Here is a 22,291-nt window from a genome sequence, read left to right on the forward strand (position 1 = left end):
GGCGGAGGGAAGTTGACGCCGGCTGCAGGTGCTCCCCAAGGTATTCCGGACCCATGCCATGAAGGGCTTTGTAGGTCATTACCAACACCTTGAACCTCACCCGGAAGACAACTGGCAGCCAATGCAGCTCGCGGAGCAAAGGTGTGACATGGGAGTATCGGGAAACTCCCAGTACAACTCTCGCGGCTGCATTCTGTACCAGTTGGAGCCTCCGAGTGGTCTTCAAGGGTAGCCCCATGTAGAGAGCGTTGCAGTAATCAAGACGAGAGGTCACGAGTGACCGTACGTAAGGCATCCCGGTCTAGATAGGGCCGCAACTGGCGCACCAGGCGAACCTGGGCGAAGGCCCCCCTAGTCACAGCTACAATATGGTCTTCTAAGGAGAGTTGTGAATCTAGGAGGACTCCCAAGTTGTGAGTCCTATCTACAGGAGGTAATGATTCACCCCCCATAGTGAGGGGTGGGATATCCTGAATATCCCGAGATGCCGGTACGCACAGCCACTCAGTCTTGTCAGGGTTGAGTCGAAGGTATTTGGTTAATTCTAATTCTAATTCTTCAGCATGTTATGTGACATAAAAAGGTAAAGGTTCCCCTGGACATGCGTGCTAGTCGTTTCCAACTCTAGGGGTCAGTGCTCATCTCCGTTTCAAAGCCGAAGAGCCAGTGCTTGTCTGAGGACGTCTCCGTGGTCATGTGGCCAGCATGACTAGACGCCAAAGGCGCACGGAACACTGTTACCTTCCCACCATAGTGTTCCCTATTTTTCTACTTGCATTTTTTACGTGTTTTCAAACTGCTAGGTTGGCAGAAGCTAGGACGAGTAACAGGTGCTCACTCTGTTATGTGGTACTCGGGATTTGACCTGCCAAACTGCCGACCTTCTGATCGACAAGCTCAGTGTCCTAACCCACTGAGCCACCGCCCAAAAGAAAAGAGCACAATTAAAGCCCTAATTCAAATTTTATGGATTAACCTCAACATTTACCTGAAATGTTTTGGAAACGGGAGACATGAAATCAAGTTGCAAGCCACTAGGTCAACATTGTGATTACTACCGAGATGCCTGGTTTCAGGGCTAGACCCACCCAATAGCCTCACATGAATCCTGAACAACTGCTCCACATGTTCCACAAGCTTGTTGTCAAGGTCTAATAACATGACAACAGCACAATCTTTGTGCTATAGATTACCTGTGATGTTCTGATCAGGTAGACAGCAGAAAGGCGAAGGAGCAATTTAGAGCAGAGGGGCTGCAGGAGATATTGGGGTGCTGAACCTTCTATCCCAAGTTTTGATTTCCTGATATGCTGAGCAAGAGTATCTTCCTTCTACCCAACCATTCTCGAAACAGAACTGCTACTGTGACATCTACTTAAGGTTCTCCATTTAGTGTAATCCTTTAGGAGCTTCTAGAACACTGCTTTATTGTCACCTTGCTAAGAAGTGATAAAGCCATTAGAAATGGTAATTGGAAATGGACAGGATGAGATGGAAATGGGCAAACAAGTCTTACAAACATGTACTATATTACACATTTATTGCCTTGTTTCAGACAAGTACACACCGTCTCTGACCCTACCTCATTTCGTCTCATACCACAGCTGGCAAGACAAGGTTATTTCTCAACCCAGGATAGTTAAATTGCACAAATTATCTGGATGCTCCACTGTTCAGCTATGAGTAAACTGGTAGAAATTTTGCTCGTAATTAAGGCTGCAATTTCTTCAGATGGTTACAAGCAGTAGGCTGCATTAATAACTCTGTAATCAGGAACTCAAATGTGGAACTCTAGTAACATTATTATAATCTTGTGATGAAATCACAGTATTGTAATGATTTTCAGCATGCATATGTAGCCAGATTAATAAAAGCCAACACAATTTTTAAAAATCTAGGTTACATATATAGAATGTCAATTCTTGTTTTGATCATTAGAGTGGGCAGCTGGATAGTAAAAGTCATATTTGATAAGATACTATATAATTATTATAAAAGACAGCACAGCTATACACATGTCCTCCCATTTCTTTCAAGAGTTATATTGCCATTTTTCACTGGATAATATTCAAGGAGCATCATATATTGCTTCTAAGGTCCATACAGAGAGTTCACCTAGGTATATACTTATGTCTCAATTTAAGTGGTAAGGATTCTTCCTCTTCGTTAGCCATCCTAAGGTACGACAGCATGGAGGTTTGGTCAGATGTTGGATGTTAAGAGAGGTAAATTTGTACTTCACAAATCTGTCTTGGCTTTTTTACTAAGTGGAGCATCATCATCATCATCATCAACTTTTTCTTCTGGAGTTTGAGGTTTCTTCACTGTATACACCACTCCAGAGGCAGTCTTCCTGGCTTCTGAAATTAAAGAATGTTTCACAAACTACAACAACAGAAACTTATGATTGTATGCATGATATAAGAACCTGTTCTACTGCAGACAATCTAGCCCAGGGGTAGGCAACCTTGGCTCTTTTATGACTCGTGGACTTCAACTCCCAGAATTCTGGGAGTTGAAGTCCACAAGTCATAAAAGAGCCAAGGTTGCCTACCCCTGATTTAGCTAATGCAACATGGAATTGAATTACCTATTGCAGTATTATGGGGCCAAATAGCATTCTGATGTAGGTGAAAAGAAAGTTGAGTATCACATGCAATTGTGTGGCATCAAGCCATAATGAATCCAGGTTGGTAGTTCTCTTCCCCATATAAGCCAGCCCTAAAATAGAAATTGTGGGCCAGGGTAGATTATCACATCCTAACTGTACAGTTGCCCCAGAAACTAACTTGGTACAAATCACTCCACTATCTTCTTGGTTATCTACAAGTTACATGGTGAAGGACTATAGTTCATCCAAGAAGATGCTTACAAATCAAATGCCTGTTCTGAATAATAGCAAAGGACAACCTTTTTCAACCTGGAATCCTGCAAATGCAGATAAATACAAGTTTATTGTAATCAAAGACCATATAAAGCAAACAAATCATAATGAAATAAAATAACAATTGAAAACCAACAATATAAAATTACCTTATATGTTTTTTCCTCCAGTAATTACAGATGATGATAATGATGATGATGATATTAATAATAATAATAATAATAATAATAATAATAATAATAATAATAATAATAATAATAATGGTGATGATGATGGGAGGTCAGGGGTGGAACAAATAAGGGAAATACTTATCACTTCTTTGCATTATACCTTTGTCAATATTGGTAATGCACTAATCTTACAATACAGGTAGCCCTTGACTTAGTCATTAAGTGACCATCCAAGGTTACAACGGCACTGGGAAAAGTGACTTATGATCATTTTTCACACTTAAGACCATTTCAGCCCGCTTGGGCAACTGATTCATATTTATGACAGTTGCAGTATCCTTGGGTCATGTGATGATCACCTTTTGCAATCTTCTGACAAGCAAAGACAATGTGGAAGCCAGATTCACTTAACAACTGTGTTACTAACTTAACTGCAGTGATTCACTTAACAACTGTGGCCCAAAGGGTCATAAAATAGGGCAAAATTCACTTAACAGCTGTCTCATTTAGCAACAGAAATTGTAGGCTCAATTGTGGTCATAAGTCAAGGACTATCTGTACAAAAGTCCATCGCTGTTTGGACTCACCTCCATGAAGAAGGACGGCTCGGCTGTTGGTCGAAACAGTTGCCTTGCTGTTGCTTTCTGAAAGGCCAAACAACCAACCTCTGCCACTTTCATTAAGGATTCTTCAGGTCTCATACGATAAACATGCTTTTCATCAATGGACAACAGCAAATGCAATTCAGAGTAAAGAAAGAACTCCCAAGATTTATACACGTACGCTCTCTTACCTGCCTACATACCGGTGCTGGAATACGAGGGTGTGGAAAAAAGCGAGATAGGTAATCTTGGCCAATGGAATGAGTCATCTTATTATGTCCTTTTCTCGCCACAGGCATTCAATATTAAATATATCTGATACCTGGCAGCAAATCCAGGTTTTATTTCCCCGATTCTTTTTCATTCTAAACTGAGTCAGTACTTACACACTTAGGGTCAAACCTCTCCAGTTTCAATTGTTCAAACCAAGGCAGATTCTGCTTTTTTTCTAGCCTGTTTTGCTGATGTATGAGTAATACCGTAGTCTAGTATATTGCTGGCCGTGTTTTGTATGCCATTTCCTTTCCAAATCTTTTACGTCTCTCAAGGAAGAGACGCTATTCACCAGCAATCTAGGGCTGATTGTTCCTTTTTCAGATAAGCATCATAGCGTCTTTAACAGTTCAAGGCTTTATCAATCCATTTTAAAAGGATACAAATTAGCCACATCATATGGACTTCGCAATTGGATAGGCTACAACAGAAGGGGGGGGAGAGATAAATACAGATGCAGAGCATAAATTGCAATTGCATACTTGAAAATTAAAGCACTGCATTCCGAGGGTCAATACTTGGACCATACAAAAGCAGCCTACTTCCTCCAAACATCAACAGTTTATCAATTCTGATGGAGACAAGTTGTATCGTGTAATTACCACTTAAATGGTCAAGATTTTATGTAATAACAGCAGCTTTCTCCCAGAGAAAGATGTATTCAATTTTTGTGAAGTAGGTGTAATAGAAGAGAATGTATGTTTCCAAAGCCATGGACAGTGAAATATCACATGTGCAGGCTTAATTTTAGAGGTGCGATGTCTCATTGGCTTAAAGACACTGGTTTTATCAGATGGAAAAGGTAAGTTCTCTGCATTCCGGAAGTTTGAGCCCTAGTATTGTGTGACGGCGTGAGCTCCCAACACTTCCCTCAGCTTCTGCCAACCTAGCAGTTCAAAAGCATGCACGTGTAAGTAAATAAATAGTACCACTCTGGTGGGACTAAACGGTGGAAGCAAGAAAGCAACCGATGCCGGACTGGCCCGAATGCAAGGCAAAAACCAGCAGAGAAAACATCCTGGATGATGAAGAACACTGCTAGCTACTCCGTGTGCTGAACTAGTTCGCCCCCTGTGGTACACCCAGGATAGTGCATGTGCGTGAACTGAACGAACTAACATCCTTAGACAGCCAAACTACTACTCTGTAATTACATTGTAGACTCCTGGCTTTCATGGTGCCAATATCTTATGTTAAATAAAGTAATGAATGAAAAGGCTCAGCTTTCCCCATCACAATCTCTCTTCTCTTTCCTCCAACTCAAGTACAGGCACCTGCTCTCTCCTATTTTTCTTGTGCATGTCATGGGATTCTCTTTAAAAGCAAGTATTTTGTCCTGTCTTCACTAATAATGCAATTCCGGATGTCAAAGGCTGGATGCTGCATTAGCCGCTGGAGAAGGCAGGCACACAGGCACGCTTATCTGCCCTCCATTTGCGTTTATACTCCTCCCATCAAGCCAAATGGATGCAGTGATCTTTGTGGGGGGGGCATATGTGTGTGTGTCACAAAGTCAAAATGGTGGTTACGTCAATGCAAACACATCCCAAAGAGGCAGTCCTTTAAAATGTGCTGCCATGATCATCATCTTGTATTCTTTGACACCCCTGCCTGGGCTGGAGTGTGATGATGGGAAAGAGTGATCAGAAAACCTGGCTAACTGACTCATTTGATTAGTTCCTTCTCTGGCCACAGGGATTTAATATTAAATATAACTGATGTTCGGCAAGTGGTCACCATATTCTTCTCCGATTTCTTTCATGTCTACACTGAGTCAGTATTTATGGATTTATGGCCAACCTCTCCCAGTCTCAGTGAAGTTTTTGACACGCCACTGAATGAAAGTGTAATTATGAGCTAGAAGGTACAAGAGGATCCCTTGACTTTGTGATGGAAGGGCATCTGAATGAGCCACAGAAAATCAGATACGGATTGGCTGAGTCAAATATCGGCTGCTTTAAAGAGAAGAAGCATCCATTCAAACAACTGCTGATCTTTAAAGAATCAGAGTGACACCTAAACCGATCCTTACCTTTTCAGCTCCACTGGACAGAATGATATTCTAGGAAAGAACACAATGCAAGAGTTATTTATTTCAGGCACTGAATCCACATAATTGGGCCAAACTGCCAGAACACCACATTCTCAAAGAATGTTCCCATTGGAGCAAATGTCAGGGTGTTCTTTTTGGAGGACAAAAGCTAAAACACTGCCCTTCCTGTGTGAAATTAACTGGAGAATAAAAAGAAAAAAAATCTGTTTTCTTCTCTCACTGAAGGTTCCTTTTCTTCATATATTTAATACTTACTTTAATGGGAAGGAAGGGAGGGAGGGAGGGAGGGAGGGAGGGAGGGAGGGAGGGAGGAAGGGAGGGACATTCCTTGCCATCAAGCTTAAATCTAGAAGACAGAGCACAAGGTAAAAGGGTGAAAGCAGACGCAAACATCAGTCTTTAAAAGGGGTTAATGTGTGTGCGTATTCTGGGTGGAAGAAAATAAATACATCAAGCTTTTGAGTGGAGTGGCAGCTTCCAAGGCCAAATCAAAGTGGATATTAAATGTCATTGCATGTTTACATTCGTATAACACTTAAAACACACACAAGTGTTTGTTACATGGTTAAATACCTCCAAATTGCTCTTTGTCCCTCTTTTTTTGTTTTCTATTGAATTAAGGCTTGCGACCAAAGTCAAAAATAACAAAAAAGCTTCTTTCAACATGTAAAAAACAAGAAAAAATTTAAGGAAATGATTGGTCCATTAGTGGGGGAAAGTGGCAAGAAGATGACAAGCAACAGAGAGAAAGCAGAACTATTTAACTTGTTTTTTGCATCTGTCTTTACACAAAGGGAAAAAACAGTCCAACCTACCGAACACAGTGCCATAAAAAACAGAATAGAAACGTAAGTTAAGATAGGCAAGAAAATGGTAAGTGAGCACCTGTCCAGCCTAGACGAGTTCAAATCACCAGGACCAGATGGATTACACCCCAAGGTTCTCAAGGAACTGGCAGACGTGATCTCAGAACCACTGAACTATATTTTTCAAAGATCCTGGAGCACTGGGGAACTACCAGAGGACTGGAAGAGAGCTGATGTAGTTCCCATCTTCAAAAAAGGGAAAAAACAGATCCAGGAAACTACAGACCTATCAGCCTGACCTCAATACCTGGGAAGATTCTGGAAAAGACAATCAAACAACAAATCAGTGAACACCTAGAGGCAAACAAAGTCATCACTAAAAGCCATCATGGGTTTGTCAAAAACAGATCATGCCAGACAAATCTTATTGCATTCTTTGACCAAGTGACAAAATTAGTGGACCAGAGGAACGCTGTAGATATAATTTTCTTGGACTTCAGTAAGGCATTTGATAAAGTAGATCACAACCTACTACTTGATAAGATAGAAAAATGTGGGTTAGACAGCATCACCACCCGATGGATTCATAGCTGGCTGACAGGCCGTACTCAGCTTGTGGTCCTCAATGGAACTGCATCTACATGGAAGGAAGTGTGCCCCAGGGCTCTGTTCTGGGCCCAGTGCTCTTCAACATCTTCATTAACGATTTGGATGAGGGGATAGATGGGGAACTCATCAAATTTGCAGACGACATCAAGCTGGCAGGAATAGCCAATACTCCAGAAGACAGGCTTAAGATACAGGAGGATCTGGACAGACTCGAACACTGGGCGCTAACTAACAAAATGAAATTCAATGGTGAAAAAAGTAAGGTTCTACATTTAGGCAGGAAAAATCAAACGCACAGGTATAGTATAGGTGGTACCTTGCTCAATAGTAGTAACTGTGAGAGGAATCTCAGAGTCCTAGTGGACAATCACTTCAATATGAGCCAGCAGTGTGCTGCAGCTGCCAAAAAAGCCAATACAGTGCTAGGCTGCATTAACAGAGGGATAGAATCAAGATCACGTGAAGTACTAATACCACTTTACAATGCCTTGATAAGGCCACACCTGGAATACTGCATCCAGTTTTGGTCACCACGATGTAAAAAAGATGTTGAGACTCTAGAAAGAGTACAGAGAAGAGCAACAAAGATGATTGGGGGACTGGAAGCTAAAACATATAGGAAACGGTTGCTGGAATTGGGTATGTGTAGTTTAATGAAGAGAAGGGTAAGGGGTGACATGATAGCAGTGTTCCAATATCTCGGGCTGCCACAAAGAAGAGGGAGTCAAGCTATTCTCCAAAGCACCTGAAAGCAGGACAAGAAGCAATGGATGGAAACTAGTCAAGGAGAGAAGCAACCTAGAACTAAGGAGAAACTTCCTGACAGTTAGAACAACTAACCAGTGGAACAGCCTGCCTCCAGAAGTGGTGACTGCTCCAACACTGGAAGTTTTTAAGAAGAGACTGGACAGCCATTTGTCTGAAATGGTATAGGGTTTCCTGCCTTAGCAGGGGGTTGCACTAGATGACCTCCAAGATCCCTTCCAACTTATTATTATTATTGTTTGTATATTATTATATTATTATTATTGTTATTGTTATTATTCTACTCTATTCTAATTCTACTCTATTTATTTTCCTACACTGTGTCCATTTCATTAAAAGAAATTACAAAACCTAAATTGGGTAAGCCATCCCATTAAATAAAACTCAATGTTAAATTAAAACAATGCCATAAATGAGATTACTCCTCAAGCATTTCAGAAGTTTCTCTTTCTCCCCGTAAGAATTTTTAATCCAGCAGCAATTTGTAGAGAGCTTTTGGGGAGCCACGTGGGATCCAGGGAGTTGTGAAACTTTGTCCTGAGGTTTCAGTAACAACAGTAAAGTGCTGGTGAGTCTATCATATAATATATATAAAATATACCATATAAAATATAAGGTAGGGTTTTTTTCCCTTTCTCAGTTTGTATTTTTAATTTTTCTTTAAGAGTAAAGATTGTCTTGTTAATTGTGTATGTGTAAACATAATTAGAGGGACGCGATGGCTCAGTGGGTTAGGATGCTGAGCTTGTCGATCAGAAGATCAGCAGTTTGGTGGGTCGAATCCCGAGTGCCGTGTAACAGAGTGAGTGCCTGTTACTCATCCCAGCTTCTGCCAACCTAGCAGTTCGAAAGCACATAAAAATGTAAGTAGAAAAATAGGGACTACTACGGTGGGAAGGTAACAGCGTTCTGTGCACCTTTGGCGTCTAGTCATGCAGGCCACATGACCATGGAGACGTCCTCGGACAAGCGCCGGCTCTTCGGCTTTGAAACGGACATGAGCACCGGCCCCTAGAGTTGGAAACGACTAGCACGCATGTGTGGGGGAACCTTTACCTTTAAGCATGATAATTAAGTAAAGCGTTGGCAATTCATTCTGGCACCAGGGGAGGAAATCAGGGCAATTTTCTTGAACGAAAAACAAATTCTCTATTCCTTTTCCAGAAATTTGTAGCAGCACTCCTGGGGAGATCAGGGGCATGCCCATAACTATACAAGCATAGGCACTAATCGCAACCCCAACCCCCCCATTTTTTCCTGTAGCAAGTGCTCAAGGCTGCCTCAGCACCTTGTCTTTGACCAAAAGGTCCTATACCCAGCTCACTAATTAGATATTTTTCTTTGATTTCCTTCCCAAAGGTGCTTTTCCCAAAGACAACTTCAGAACTGAAGAAGCATCTTAGATGAGGAGTGAAACGTTTTCAGGGGAAAAAACCAAGAAAGACCAGTTGCCATTTGGACAACCATGACACGGATGACTGAGACTTTCGATAGACATTTGATTTCCTTCAGGGTTTTGCTAGATTTTCAGGTACAAAGCAATAAGAGACAAATTGTTCTCCTCTTTGCTTGACACAGATTAATTGGACGTATTGAACAGATGGTTGCTGATGAATCATTTATTATCTTTGCTGTAGCAGGGACATCTACAGGGTAGTAGGACATCAAAAAAGTTACAACAGTGGCTGCAACTTCATGATCAAAGCCCCACCCCTTTGTACATGTGCCAACACGTTAGAATAGTTGAGGCTTTGGCCCCGTGGCCTGGCTGCCCTTCTGACTTTTTCCAAATCCCCACCTTTGCACCCTTTGCCGTTCCAAAACATATAGGGGTACGCAAGTTATTTATTTATTTATATACCGCCCTTTCCCGAAGGACTCGGGGCGGTTTACAGGGTGATTAAAAAACAAAGATACAAAAGTTAAAAACAGATTAAAAAAATTATATTCGTCCCTGCATAAATAAAACCCCAGTTAAAATTAAGATTAAAGCTAAAATTAGAATTCTCAGCCTGGGCCAGAGAGCTCGAAGAGCCAGGTCTTCAGGTCCCGGCGGAATGAACGGAGGTCGGGGGCAGTCCTAAGCTCCACTGGCAGCTGGTTCCAAAGGGCAGGCGCACCCACTGAGAAGGCCCTATACCTGGGTGTCATCCGCCGGCAATCTCTTACCGGTGGCACCCTGAGAAGACCCTCCCTGTGGGAGCGCACTGGACAAAGGGAACTTGATGCCGGCAGCAGGTGTTCCCTCAGATATCCCGGACCCAAGCCATTTAGGGCTTTATAGGTCATCACCAGCACCTTGAATCTCACCCGGAGGGCAACCGGGAGCCAATGCAGCTCGCGGAGTAGAGGTGTTATATGGGAGTATCGGGAAACCCCCATCACAACTCGCGCGGCCGCATTCTGCACCAGCTGAAGCCTCCGAGTGGTCCTCAAGGGCAGCCCCATGTAGAGAGCGTTGCAGTAGTCTAAACGGGAGGTCATGAGCGCATGAGTGACTGTGCGTAGGGCATCTCGGTCCAGATAGGGTCGCAACTGGCGCACCAGGCGAACCTGGGCAAAAGCCCCCCTGGTCACGGCTCCTATATGGTCTTCAAAATTGAGTCGTGAATCCAGGAGCACGCCCAAGTTGCAAGCCCTATCAATGGGGGGTAACACCTCACCCCCCATCGTTAGAGATGGAATAGTCTGGTTGACCCGAGATGCCGATATGCACAGCCACTCAGTCTTGGCGGGATTGAGACAAAGCCTGTTTCTCCCCATCCAGAGCTGGACCGCCTCCAGGCAACGGGACATCATGGCGAGGGCATCGCTGGGTTGGTTCGGGGTGGAAAGAAAAAGTTGGGTATCATCAGCATACTGATACCCCACCCCGAAACCACGAATGATCTCACCCAGCGGCTTCATATAGATGTTGAACAGGAGGGGCGAGAGAACCGACCCCTGAGGAACTCCACAAATGAGAGCCCTCGGGGCGGATCTCTGCCCTCCCGTCAACACCGACTGCGAAAGGCCCAGGAGATAGGAGGAGAACCACCGTAAAATGGTGCCTCCCACTCCCAACCCCCTAAGTTACATTACGTTAAGGTAAAGGTAAAGGTTCCCCCGCACATGCGTGCTAGTCGTTTCCGACTCTAGGGGCCGGTGCTCATCTCCGTTTCAAAGCCGAAGAGCCAGCGCTTGTCCGAGGACGTCTCCGTGGTCATGTGGCCGGCATGACTAGACGCCAAAGGCGCACGGAACGCTGTTACCTTCCCACCGTAGTGGTCCCTATTTTTCTACTTGCATTTTTACATGCTTTCGAACTGCTAGGTTGGCAGAAGCTGGGACGAGTAACAGGCGCTCACTCTGTTACGCGGCACTCGGGATTCGACCCGCCAAACTGCTGACCTTCTGATCGGCAAGGTCAGCGTCCTAACCCACTGAGCCACCGTGTCCCTTTACATTACGTTAATTCAAACCAAATAATTGGAAACTCCAGTAATGGAAAACATGGGGCAAACACACCTTGTTTTTTTTAATCTCACCTTTCCACGGCAGATCTGCATCAGGCTGAAGGCATTCGAGATCGTGTACCGTCGCATTGTGGAGTCTTTGATGGCAGGAACGTAAATAAGTTCGAAGTAGATCCCTCGCTCTATTGCCTTTACAAGATAAAATAAGTAATCGTAAGCTGAATTAAATGGGGATGGGAAGGGAAGAAAGAGACAGCCCCTGGTATGAAGTAATTGCTGTAAACATGACACCAGACTGGTTCCAGTAACCTGGATAACAAGTCACCAAAAAAAACCCAAGCCAGAATTTGTAAGCTACAACAAGTCCTGGCTACTAAATGAAATTAGCTGTTGAAAATACCATGCAATTCATTCCAAGGCGTAGTGCTGAATTTAACATGTTGAATCTGATTAAATCGCAACAAGGTTTACTGTTACATGTGAAAGCAGCGTGTCATGTGTTAAGTTTCCATTCACTTCATAACCAGGAGAGAGAAATGTCAAGACACTTATTAAAGAACCCCCTTACCACATTGACAGATGGTCTCTTGATGAAGAAGGGCAGCTTTTCTGTCACATCAACACACACCAAGTCTACATCTAAGGTTGTGCATGCCACCTAAATTATCATTACGAAAGCATATGGTCAGACAATATCACTTCAGAAGAAATTGTTCCATGCAGAAATGATAACTGCGTTTCCAATAGGATCAGTGCAATATTTAGCAGGATTATATTCAAAGAGCAAGTTATTATTCCACAAAGTTGGAGTCTCAAATCTTTTACTGCAAAACAGGCTGTAAACCAGGGGTCTTCAAACGTGGCCCTTTTATGACTTGTGGACTTCAACTCCCAGAATTCCTCAGCCAGTGTGCCTGGCTGAGGAATTCTGGGAGTTGAAGTCCACAAGTCATAAAAGGGCCAAGTTTGAAGACCCCTGCTGTAAACCATCCAACTTCCATCAGCTTGCCAGCCACACCCAACCTGATTCAGCTCGTCTTTGACTTTTGTGATACTTCCACCTCTACATTCCTGTGCAGGCAAGGTTCAATCTACTAAAAAAACGGTAGATCATTGTACTTCTGCCCACAGGATTAGCCCATAAATTAGCCCAGTGATAGGACCTAGTTCACAAGTAACCTGATACGAAAATCCTTTCCAGCAATCTAATTTATGGAAAATATATTTTCAGTGGCTGCTGTCGTTAGGTACAATTGAAAAATCTTTCTTGGTTCCCTTTATAAGTAGATTGCCACATACATTTTGCCATTCTCTGACATTTTATCAGCATCGTTCTTCAAAAAGAGGTAATTTTAAAAATCACAGCACAGAAAAAGTAAGCAAACAGAGCCAATCTTCAGAAAGTGTTCTTAGAAATAGTAAAAAGCTCCCACTAAAATCAAATCTGTAACCCAATGTTCACCAAGGTCAGATATGCTACGAAAGCTTTTTTTCTTTGGACAAAGGCCCTGATTTTTTTTCCATATCCTGCAGAAATATAAACAATGGGTTTAGCATAAAGAAAGGAAAAGATCATTTAGTACTATTAGGATAGTTAAATGACCATTTTCAGTCTCCATAACCAAAGCAAGAGCGCCATCTGCTGAACAGTGGAATGTCAGTTCTAGATCCTATGCAAAAGCCCCAACTTCCTGGCTGATTTGTGATAACTCTCCCAGAAGACAGCTGGTGTGTGTGTGTGTGTGTGTGTGTGTGTGTGTGTGTGTGTGAGAGAGAGAGAGAGAGAGAGAGAGAGAGAGAGAGAGAGAGAGAGAGAGAGAGAGAGAGAGAGAGAGAGGGAGAGAGAGAGTGTTTGAGTTTGTGCATGTTTTTAAAAAATTTAACAACCCCTCTATGCTATCTAGAAATCCAAACATTTCCTTCAAGGAATAATTTGGCAGCATTCTAGAGAACTTCATACCACTCTAAGGACAAGGCCTTGGAACCCAATAGGTGACTTGCAAACAAGGTCCCCATGGATGCTGGTTTTTCCAACTGAAGAAATAGCCATAGATACAGGTATTTGTACAGAGGTGAACAAATGGTAAGTTATGAATGGTTTTTGAAGTTCTGGCCATTGCAGCATCCGGTGACAGTCAGGTGATCAAACTTTGGGCAGTTGGTGACCAGCCCTGCTTTAATGACTGGTCACCGCAGCCCAAACATGTTCTCCTGCCTCGGGCAAACTACCACCTACTTTCTCCCCATCTCTGCCTTTTGGACACCCTGCACTCCACCACCCCCAGATGACCTTTGCTGTCTTCTTCCTCCTACTGCAGCACTGGGATCCAGGCAATGGGTGAGGGTGCAGCCCTAGAACGTACAAAGCAAGCACAGCAAGGTAGCAAAGCCTTATCATGGCCGGTCAGAGAAGCAGCAGCAGGACAGAGTGGGTGAAGGCAGGGTGGCGGTATAAGCAGAGGAGCCCCATTTTCTGATGCCAGCGCAAGACTTACAGACCACAGAGCGCGCAATTGGATGGAGACAGCAGCTCCCTGGCTAAAGGTGGTGACTGTATGAGGGGTGCTATTTGGGGTGGCGGCAAAGCTGGAGGAAGTGGAAGGACGAGGGCTTCCTGGAAGCCCAACATAAGCTATGCAATTCATGGTGGAAGCTGCTAGCCCTTTGCTAGGCCCTGCAAGAAGAGTTGGGCCCGATAGGCCCTGTCAGTGCTAGAGTCACCTCCAGAAGCAGCCATGTGAGGTTTTGCTTAACAACCATTTTGCTTAGTAGTGGAAACTCCAGCCACAATTAGGGTCGTAACCCAAGGCTTTCTTTCTTTCTTTCTTTCTTTCTTTCTTTCTTTCTTTCTTTCTTTCTTTCTTTCTCTCTCTCTCTCTCTCTCTCTCTCTCTCTCTCTCTCTCTCTCTTCTTCCTGTGCCCTGTCATTTACACCTCAGTTCCCATGGCAGGGGAAATTCTACTTACGTGAAAGAGTTTTGCATTCTTAGGGAATACAGCAAAGATGTCATAATATTTGATATTCGTGGATGTCGCTCTCTGGGTATAGAAAAACAAAAAGCAAAACAAAATATAACCTGTTATCAGATTAAAAAGGAAGGATGCTTGTGGCTTATGTTGCACAAATACTGAGCAGTTCAGTGGCCAAACAACAGACTGCATTTATAAGCTGTTCCATTCAATATCAAAAGCTGTTGCTAGCAGTGTGAAATCAATCAAATGGAACAAAGACTCTTTGTAAAACTCAAAATTTCAATTACTCAAAATAAACCCAGAACATCTCTAATGGTTCACTATCTTGAGTTATTTATAAAAAAATAATAAAGTTGTGATAAAAAAAAGTTTAGAAAATTACTGAAGCACCATGAAGCAGCCCAAGATTAGGGACTATGTTTTTTTAAACTCATTATATGGATGAAAGATAAATTGATGATGGTAAATATTATACAGATTATTCATGAAACAAAAATTAATTTATATGAGGAAGATATTATGTTCATCTTAGAAGCTGCACATATGGAATTGCTAAGTGAACAAAAAAAATCACCACAAAGTGACAGTATAATTTTTATTTAAATACTTGCGAAAGTATTATTTCTTAGAGTATGTTACTAACATACTTGATACATTAAAATAAAAAATGTCTTACTTGTGACTTTAAAAATAACTGAAAATGTTTACGTGTCCAACCTACAGGTTCCTAGATCTTAGGTGAGCACATAGAAAATACTGTATTTATTTATTTATTTATTTTAATTCCATTTATATCCCGCCCTTCTCCGAAGACTCAGGGCGGCTTACAAGCTGAAATGCTTAGGATTCATACAGTATAGCTAATTATTCTAAACAATGTTTTGAGAAATAAAGTTATTAACAAGTTTTAAATGGAAAAATATTTCCAAAGTTCTATTAGAGGTTCTTTACATTATTTTATTGACTTTTATCCCTCTTTTTATTATTCTTATGAATAACTCAAGCAGCAACCATACCTAATACTCTTTCCTCATCCTCTTTTCCTCACAACAAAAATCCTGTGAGGTGGGTTGGGCTGAGAGACAATACTGAGCCAAAGTCACTCAACCAGCCTTCATATTTGAGGCAGCACTAGAACTATGATTATAATAACAATAACAATAATAATAGAAGTGCAGTACCAGGTGATGAACCTATTGCACAGAAACAACTAGAAAAAATAACAAAATACCTCAATCTGCAAATTGAAGTTGAGCGATTGTGAAGGAAGAAATCAATGGTTGTACCAATAGTTAATAGGAGCCCTTGGAGCAATAACCCAAAGGTTGCCTAGATACGTGGACATTCTGAACTTATCAGACCTGAATATTCTGACTCTGCAAAAAAAACACCAAAACCTCATTCGGAACTGCCTATATACTCAGATGTTACCTTAACAGCTCTTAGGTCCTTGGGTTAGGACTTGAACTGTTAAGTTTTTACCAGTCCCTGATTGTGAATTGATTTGAAGATTAAATCTTAAACAATAACAGTAATAATGAAAATGACAATAACAACAACAAAAAATTAAATTTTACCCTTTATTTCTCATCAGTATGAGAAAGCGAAAACAGCCTTCAGTCATTCCCTCTTATTGCCAAGCAGCAAGACATATCTCACACCCCTTCATTAACAAAGGATTGTGAAGCAAAGCTGCTTGCAAACTGCTTTACAAACTTACTAGAACGTTGCAGTGGGATGGATCAGAAACCACTAGCGTCAGCCTTGATAAAATCTTAATTGGCTTGGATTTCCCCTGTAAAGAAAAAACTGTGAGAAAAGAAACCTAGGCAACAAGACGCCTACTCATTATTGAAGAAGGATGCTTTATTCTCAATATGAGCCTGCACAAAACTACACAGAGACAACAGAGATGTGCCCTTTTGTTAATTCAGAAAACCCATGGCACCTCCTGTCTCCTCTAAGATTCTTAACCAGGCAGCCCACCTTGAAAGCAAACACGATTCTATGAAGTTTCTCTTCCTTCCACAAATTTCTTGTCCTACTTTATAACCTCCATTAGTTTCGAGGCCACAGCTAGGAAGGTACCATTAAGCTTGCAGGCAAAGTTATTTGTGAGATGAGGAGGCTATATAAACTTGATAAACAAGTAAATCAGTATTACTCAATTATAGTAGGTTATTTTTAACAGGGGTGGTGGCGTTTGACATTCTAATTACTTTAGGATTTATTTTGTTTCATTTTCCACATTATCATTTGCTACTGTACTTTTCAATTTGTTTTCCACTCCTGTTATTGAGTAAATAGATCAAGTGTGCATATGCGCGTGTAAGCTAAGATTCCTTAAAATTGCTCTGCTCATTAGTGTTTTCAGGAGAGCTCAAACAGGACAAGATAATGCTGACAATGTGGCTTCGCCCCATTTTATGTCACACATGTTAAAAGGGTTATGGTTTAATCACGCAGTTGTCTCCCATCTTGAACCCCACCCACAGATATTTCTGGTTCTAAATGGTCATTCCTATTTATTTATTTATTTATTTACAGCCTATTTGTTTGTTTGTTTAATTAATCCATTTACTGCCCATCTCGCGTAGGGCTACTCTGAGCAGCTTACAATGGTAAAACAGAAAAAAAATATTAAAACAAAATGTAAAAATAACAATAGCAAAGCAACGAAACAATAAAAATAAACCATAAAGGTACAATAATTAAAAAGATGAGCAGAGAAGGAGTAGGAAGCAATGTAGGGAGGTGGAGTCAGCTAATTTGTCCAATAACCACCTCCAATGTGGTATTTCCCTATTGGGTCCCTAGACCAACCAGCAGAGAGCCAGGTTTTCAGGCCTAGTAATTATTATGGTAATAATAAATGTTCTAGAAGAGTTATTCCCTTGAGGATGGCAGACATTTTGGCAGAGAAGCAAAGCGATAAAATTTATATTCAAATTAAAATGTCCTAAATACTGTCTCTAGTACCTATGCGAAACTGATCTAACAGCCTAAAATGTATTATGCTGCTTTCCACCAGTAGGATGGACGTTCACCTAGGGCAGGGGTCAGCAACCTGCAGCTCTGGAGCTGCATGCACCTCTTTCAGCCTTCTCCTGTGGCTCCCAGGGGTCCTAGTTCCCAACCCCTGCATTAAAAGAATCTTGAATGACTGAAAGTATGTTTCTGCACCCTTCCGCTTACTTTCAGTGAAATATGGAGGGTCCCTTCTGAAACATTTCTCACACCCTCCATCCTTCTGTGGGCTGAGATTTCTTTTACTTGTCAGTTGGGTGCTCAATGCTCTTTCTCCTGCCTCTCAGGGATATTCCCGCACACCATTACAAGGCTCACATCCTTTTGGAAATTATGGTTGCTTTCATTGTTCAAGGAAAGATGCTTCCCTTCTGCTCACACACTAGGCAAAAAAAACCCTTTCAAATAATTTATGCAGCTGTACTATGCAGGCTGCAGAATGAACCTATATCAAATGGTGAAGTGGATTGGACTACATGCAACTATAAATAGAACTGAAATATATTTTTTGAAAACAACCTCCATACAAATTAATAATAGGATAGGTTAGGATAGGATAGGATAGGATAGGATAGGATAGGATAGGATAGGATAGGATAGGATAGGAATAGAAAGAATTCTTTATTGCCAAGTGTGATTGGACACACAAGGAATTTGTCTCCAGTGCATAAGTTCTCAGTGTACATACAAGCAACAAGTGATAAATCATGATCAACGTAAGAGGGAACCAGCTAACCTAGGATCTGCTCAGATGGTTGGATTTTCAGGGATTTTTAAGTAAAGCAATTTATTTATTCCAAACACTTCTGTACCACTTCAATCACCACAACTCTAAGCAACTTTTTAAAAAAAGACATTCCACATTCTAAACACATTCAGCTCATTCCACCTGTTGGCTGTGCGCGACCAGACCATAATTCTTGGGCATGAAAGTTCAATGGAATTTCTTTCAAGGAAGCAAAATAATGTCACAGCCTCAATGAAGCCTACCAGGTGACATCTACAGTTCAGAATACAAAGGTGTTAAATATATAGCCATACCTGTACAAGAGGTAAGGATGGAAACAGTTCTGCGGGAGTTATTGGCTTGACAATTTCCTAGACACAGATATAAAGAAAAAGAATCACAAATATATCTACCAACAGGGGGGAAAAATACAAACGACACAGATAAGCAAAGCTATACTGAAAAGAGCTTTGTGAAATAAACAACAAAAAAGCCAACTGACACAAAAATCTATTTCTATAGTCTACACTTTCTTTTCATCGTCAACCAATGGCTGATCTGCATGAATGAATTCTGCAAACCACAGAATAGTTGAGTATACTATCGGTTTAGACTTCAGTTATAGGACAGATAAGCAAGAAGAAAATATTTTCTTTTACAGTTGAATTCTATACAATTATGTGAAGGCCTGGAATGAATGCACTGGACTTATCCAAGAAAATATTACAAAAGTAACAACCAGGGCTTTTTTTCTCATAGAACGCTCAGAACGGAGTTCCGGCACCTTTTTTGGATGGAACCTTGTAGGGTAGGCAAGGCAGGTTCTATGACGTGTGTGAGTTCCGGCACCTTTTTCTTTTACAAAAAAAGCACTGGTAACAACCCACAATAAGCATCAACTAACCAACATTCATGATTCTGGAATCTTACAAAACACAGCTGTTTCCTTACATTTTCACTGTAGCCAGCAAGACTGAAAAAAAATGCTGATGATTCAAGCATGCTCACCATATGACTTTGTTTTTCTTAAAAGCCTAAAATGCAGCCCAGCTGCCATCCCAGTTTGAAATTATGTGGAACCTTATGATTTAAGGACTGAGATGATGCAGATACTCTGACAGTCCTTAACTGGCTGTCCCTTCTTCAAATTGATGTCCTCTGAATGTCCTGGAGTTCACCTTTCATCCTCTCTAGCTGAGAACAGTGAATTCTGTCACAACATGTGCATGTAAGAGACTCTGTACAGATTGTCCTCAATTAACAACCATAATTGAGTCCAGAATAAATCGTGGCAAATACCACATGACCGTGGTGGATTTTATGATCTTTTTTTGTAGGATTCGTTAAACAAATGTCACATTCATTAAGCAAACACTGCAGTTGTTAAGTGAATCCGTTTTCCCCAAAGGGTGTTTTTTGCCAGAAATTAGAAGTAAATACCAGGAACCAGGTTAAAAAAAAAGCCAAAAAATGCGCTTACTATAAATCCAAGCCAGTTGCCAAACGCCCCCAAATGCAATCCATATGGCTGATGCAGGGTTAGGCAACAGGTCACAGGCAACTCTGGGAAGGTCCATTGTATGTTCAAATGGTTGATTATCAAGGATAACCTCATATAGAGCCTGTTTTTCAAACATGGCAACTTTAAAATGTGTGAGCTTGAATTCCCAGAATTCCACACATAGAAATTCCACACATTTTAAAATGGCAAAGTTTGAAAAACACTAGCACAGAGGCTGTATACAAAGTAAGGCCATGCAAATCCTTTGAAATGGGGGCTTTGTATTCAGAACGCCTTATTGAATTATTCAAGTGGCTGTTTCTTTCCTCAGATTTTCATGCCTGGTTCAGAGACTAATTCCAACTGTCCCCAGACTCATTTTGTTGCCACACAAAGACTTATCATTGCCCAGACACAAATATCCCACCATCTTTTGTCCAGTAAAACAAATACCAGTTTCTTAACCCATCTTCTCTGAGGGAGATGGGTGGTTAAGAAATATGAAATAGAAATAAATCAATAAAAACGCAGCAAAGTCTGCCTGGTCAGTTTTCTAACCATTCAAAGAAGATGCAATTTTTTTGTAAAATAAAGTAAAGCAAACTGATAATCTAATGCACAGAAATTACACTACTTTTGTTGTTGTTGTTGTGTGTGCTCTCTGCTCTAGCACTCTTTATCCTCGTAGAAGGAATTCACTCTTATAAACCTGCAGAGGCATCAACCACATAAGGTCATAAAGAATAAATGTTTCATATAGAAGACTTACTTTTTTCTTTTCTTCATAGTTGACAACATAATTGATTGCTACAGCTGAATAGCCAACTTAAAAAAGAAAACATAATACAGTTAATCAAGAGAAGCAGGATATTCAAAAAGAAAAAAAAGCATTTAAGTTGATGCAGCTGGAAGCTATCCTTGTGCTACTTTCCATGTATATACCAGATGATTTCCTCTGTCTTATTCTGAATTGCAATACACAATTTATGAACATAGATATTAAGTTTGCTTATTCTCAGATATCAAAAGAAACTGAGACTTTGGACTGAATTACATACAACTGTAAACAAAATTATTTCCATCTGAAGACCCAAATATGCTTAAGATAAATTTCACTATTGTTTTCCAGAGTGTCAAGAACAAGTCGGTAATTAACTAAAAGAGCCATGAACAATATTATTTGCTTGGTGTGTTGCTGTTGTTCAGTTGTTAAATTATGCCTGACTCTTTACGACCCCAAATATTTCTGTTCTGATTTTATGCAGGTATCAATTCCAACAAATGAGAATAAAAAGTTAAAAGTAAAACTGTGTGACTGTTTGGCCTAGGTGGTTAAAGCACCAGGCTAAACCCGGGAGATCTGGAGTTCTAATTCTGCCTTAAGCATCAGTCAGTTTCCCAGGGTAGTTGTTATGAGAAAACTAGGAGGAGGAAGAAATATTAAGTTTGTGAGTTGCCTTGAGTTATTAATAAAAAATAATAAAGGCAGGATGAAAATAATTAAATACATAAAATAGTTCTTAACACAATCTTCAAAATATTATACACACACACACACACACAAAATCTAGGTTATATCATTCTGATGCATTTATATCTAGCATTTTCTTAAATTTTTACTATATATATTCCAATCTTCACAAATTCAATGGACATGCCTGAGACTATCCTAACTTACACCAGATCTTACAGCCGTGATTTCCCCTTTTTGTAGTAATGATCTTTAAAATAAATAAATGTGAGATTATGGTCCCTGAGCACACCCTGAGTATTTATTATTTTAAGGAAGAAATGCAACCATTTCACTTCAGTCTGTGAAAACAGTAACAATGGGGAAACAGGTAGCAATGGGTAATAATCAAAAGCATTTCACATCATACAGTACATTATTTCAAGAGTCTTTACTCGTCTTGTTTCAATCTTCCAAAAGGGATGCTTGTGTCATTTCTATTCAGCGTGTTATAGGATTGAAAGCAAGAGCTTCATAGCTAACTTGCCTCTTGGCTTCCCTACTCTACACAAAACATTCGCACAATCAGGCGCGGTGGTGAGACTGAATGGCAAAAGGGAAACCACAATCTCTAGTTTAGGCTACCTAACGGATTTCGATTAAACTCGGAAATAGCGGAGCCGTCTCCTCTTACCCCAGCCGCCCTCGCCTTTATAGAAGGCATCGATCTAAACTCACGGTGCGCTGCAGCCTCCACCAATTTCTGCAATGCTTCTTTCTCCGGCAAGTAGAGAATATTCAGGTCCGCAAACGCAGCCATCTTCCATCCACGTGGGGACTCGCAGGAGCAAAACGAAAACAAGACTTACGCCTTTAACATGCTTTGCATGTTGGGAAATGTAGTTTTTCCATAAACTTACTTTTCCAGAGTTGGCTAGCGTTCGTTTTTTCCGCAGAGCGCGAAAGGAAGCAGCGTACGTGCGGTTTTCAGAGTTA

At 41.1% G+C, this 22,291-nt stretch overlaps 1 protein-coding gene across 2 annotated transcripts; it reads right to left on the reverse strand.

Annotated features, from left to right (window-relative positions):
* Nucleotides 1–539: 539 nt before the first annotated feature.
* Nucleotides 540–22,135, reverse strand: RPP30 (ribonuclease P/MRP subunit p30). 2 transcript variants are annotated; one of them, XM_083363220.1, is made up of 11 exons: nucleotides 22,034–22,135; nucleotides 20,615–20,670; nucleotides 18,659–18,715; nucleotides 16,311–16,385; nucleotides 14,585–14,656; nucleotides 12,186–12,275; nucleotides 11,690–11,806; nucleotides 5,962–5,991; nucleotides 4,313–4,350; nucleotides 3,642–3,721; nucleotides 540–2,357 (listed from the first exon to the last, which is right to left on the reverse strand). In XM_083363220.1, exons 1-11 carry the CDS (start codon nucleotides 22,113–22,115, stop codon nucleotides 2,239–2,241), a joined length of 816 nt encoding a protein of 271 aa, XP_083219346.1. In that variant the 5' UTR covers nucleotides 22,116–22,135; the 3' UTR covers nucleotides 540–2,238. The 2 variants fall into 2 exon arrangements, with proteins under 2 accessions (XP_083219346.1, XP_083219345.1); XM_083363219.1 differs by having other exon boundaries at nucleotides 540–2,360.
* Nucleotides 22,136–22,291: the final 156 nt, after the last annotated feature.

The sequence above is a fragment of the Vipera ursinii genome (assembly GCF_947247035.1).
Source record: "Vipera ursinii genome assembly, chromosome: 5".
Taxonomy (NCBI): Eukaryota; Metazoa; Chordata; class Lepidosauria; order Squamata; family Viperidae; genus Vipera; species Vipera ursinii.

What these genes read in the sequence shown, in the direction of transcription:
- RPP30 (XM_083363219.1), bottom strand. Translation starts at nt 22,115, where the DNA reads ATGGCTGCGTTTGCGGACCTGAATATTCTCTACTTGCCGGAGAAAGAA. An exon ending in GGTGGAGGCTGCAGCGCACC is followed by an intron (nt 20,671 to 22,033) that starts GTGAGTTTAGAT and finishes TTCTTTTTTAAG; the next exon opens with TTGGCTATTCAGCTGTAGCA. An exon ending in TGCAGATCTGCCGTGGAAAG is followed by an intron (nt 5,992 to 11,689) that starts GTGAGATTAAAA and finishes GTTCTTTCCTAG; the next exon opens with AATATCATTCTGTCCAGTGG.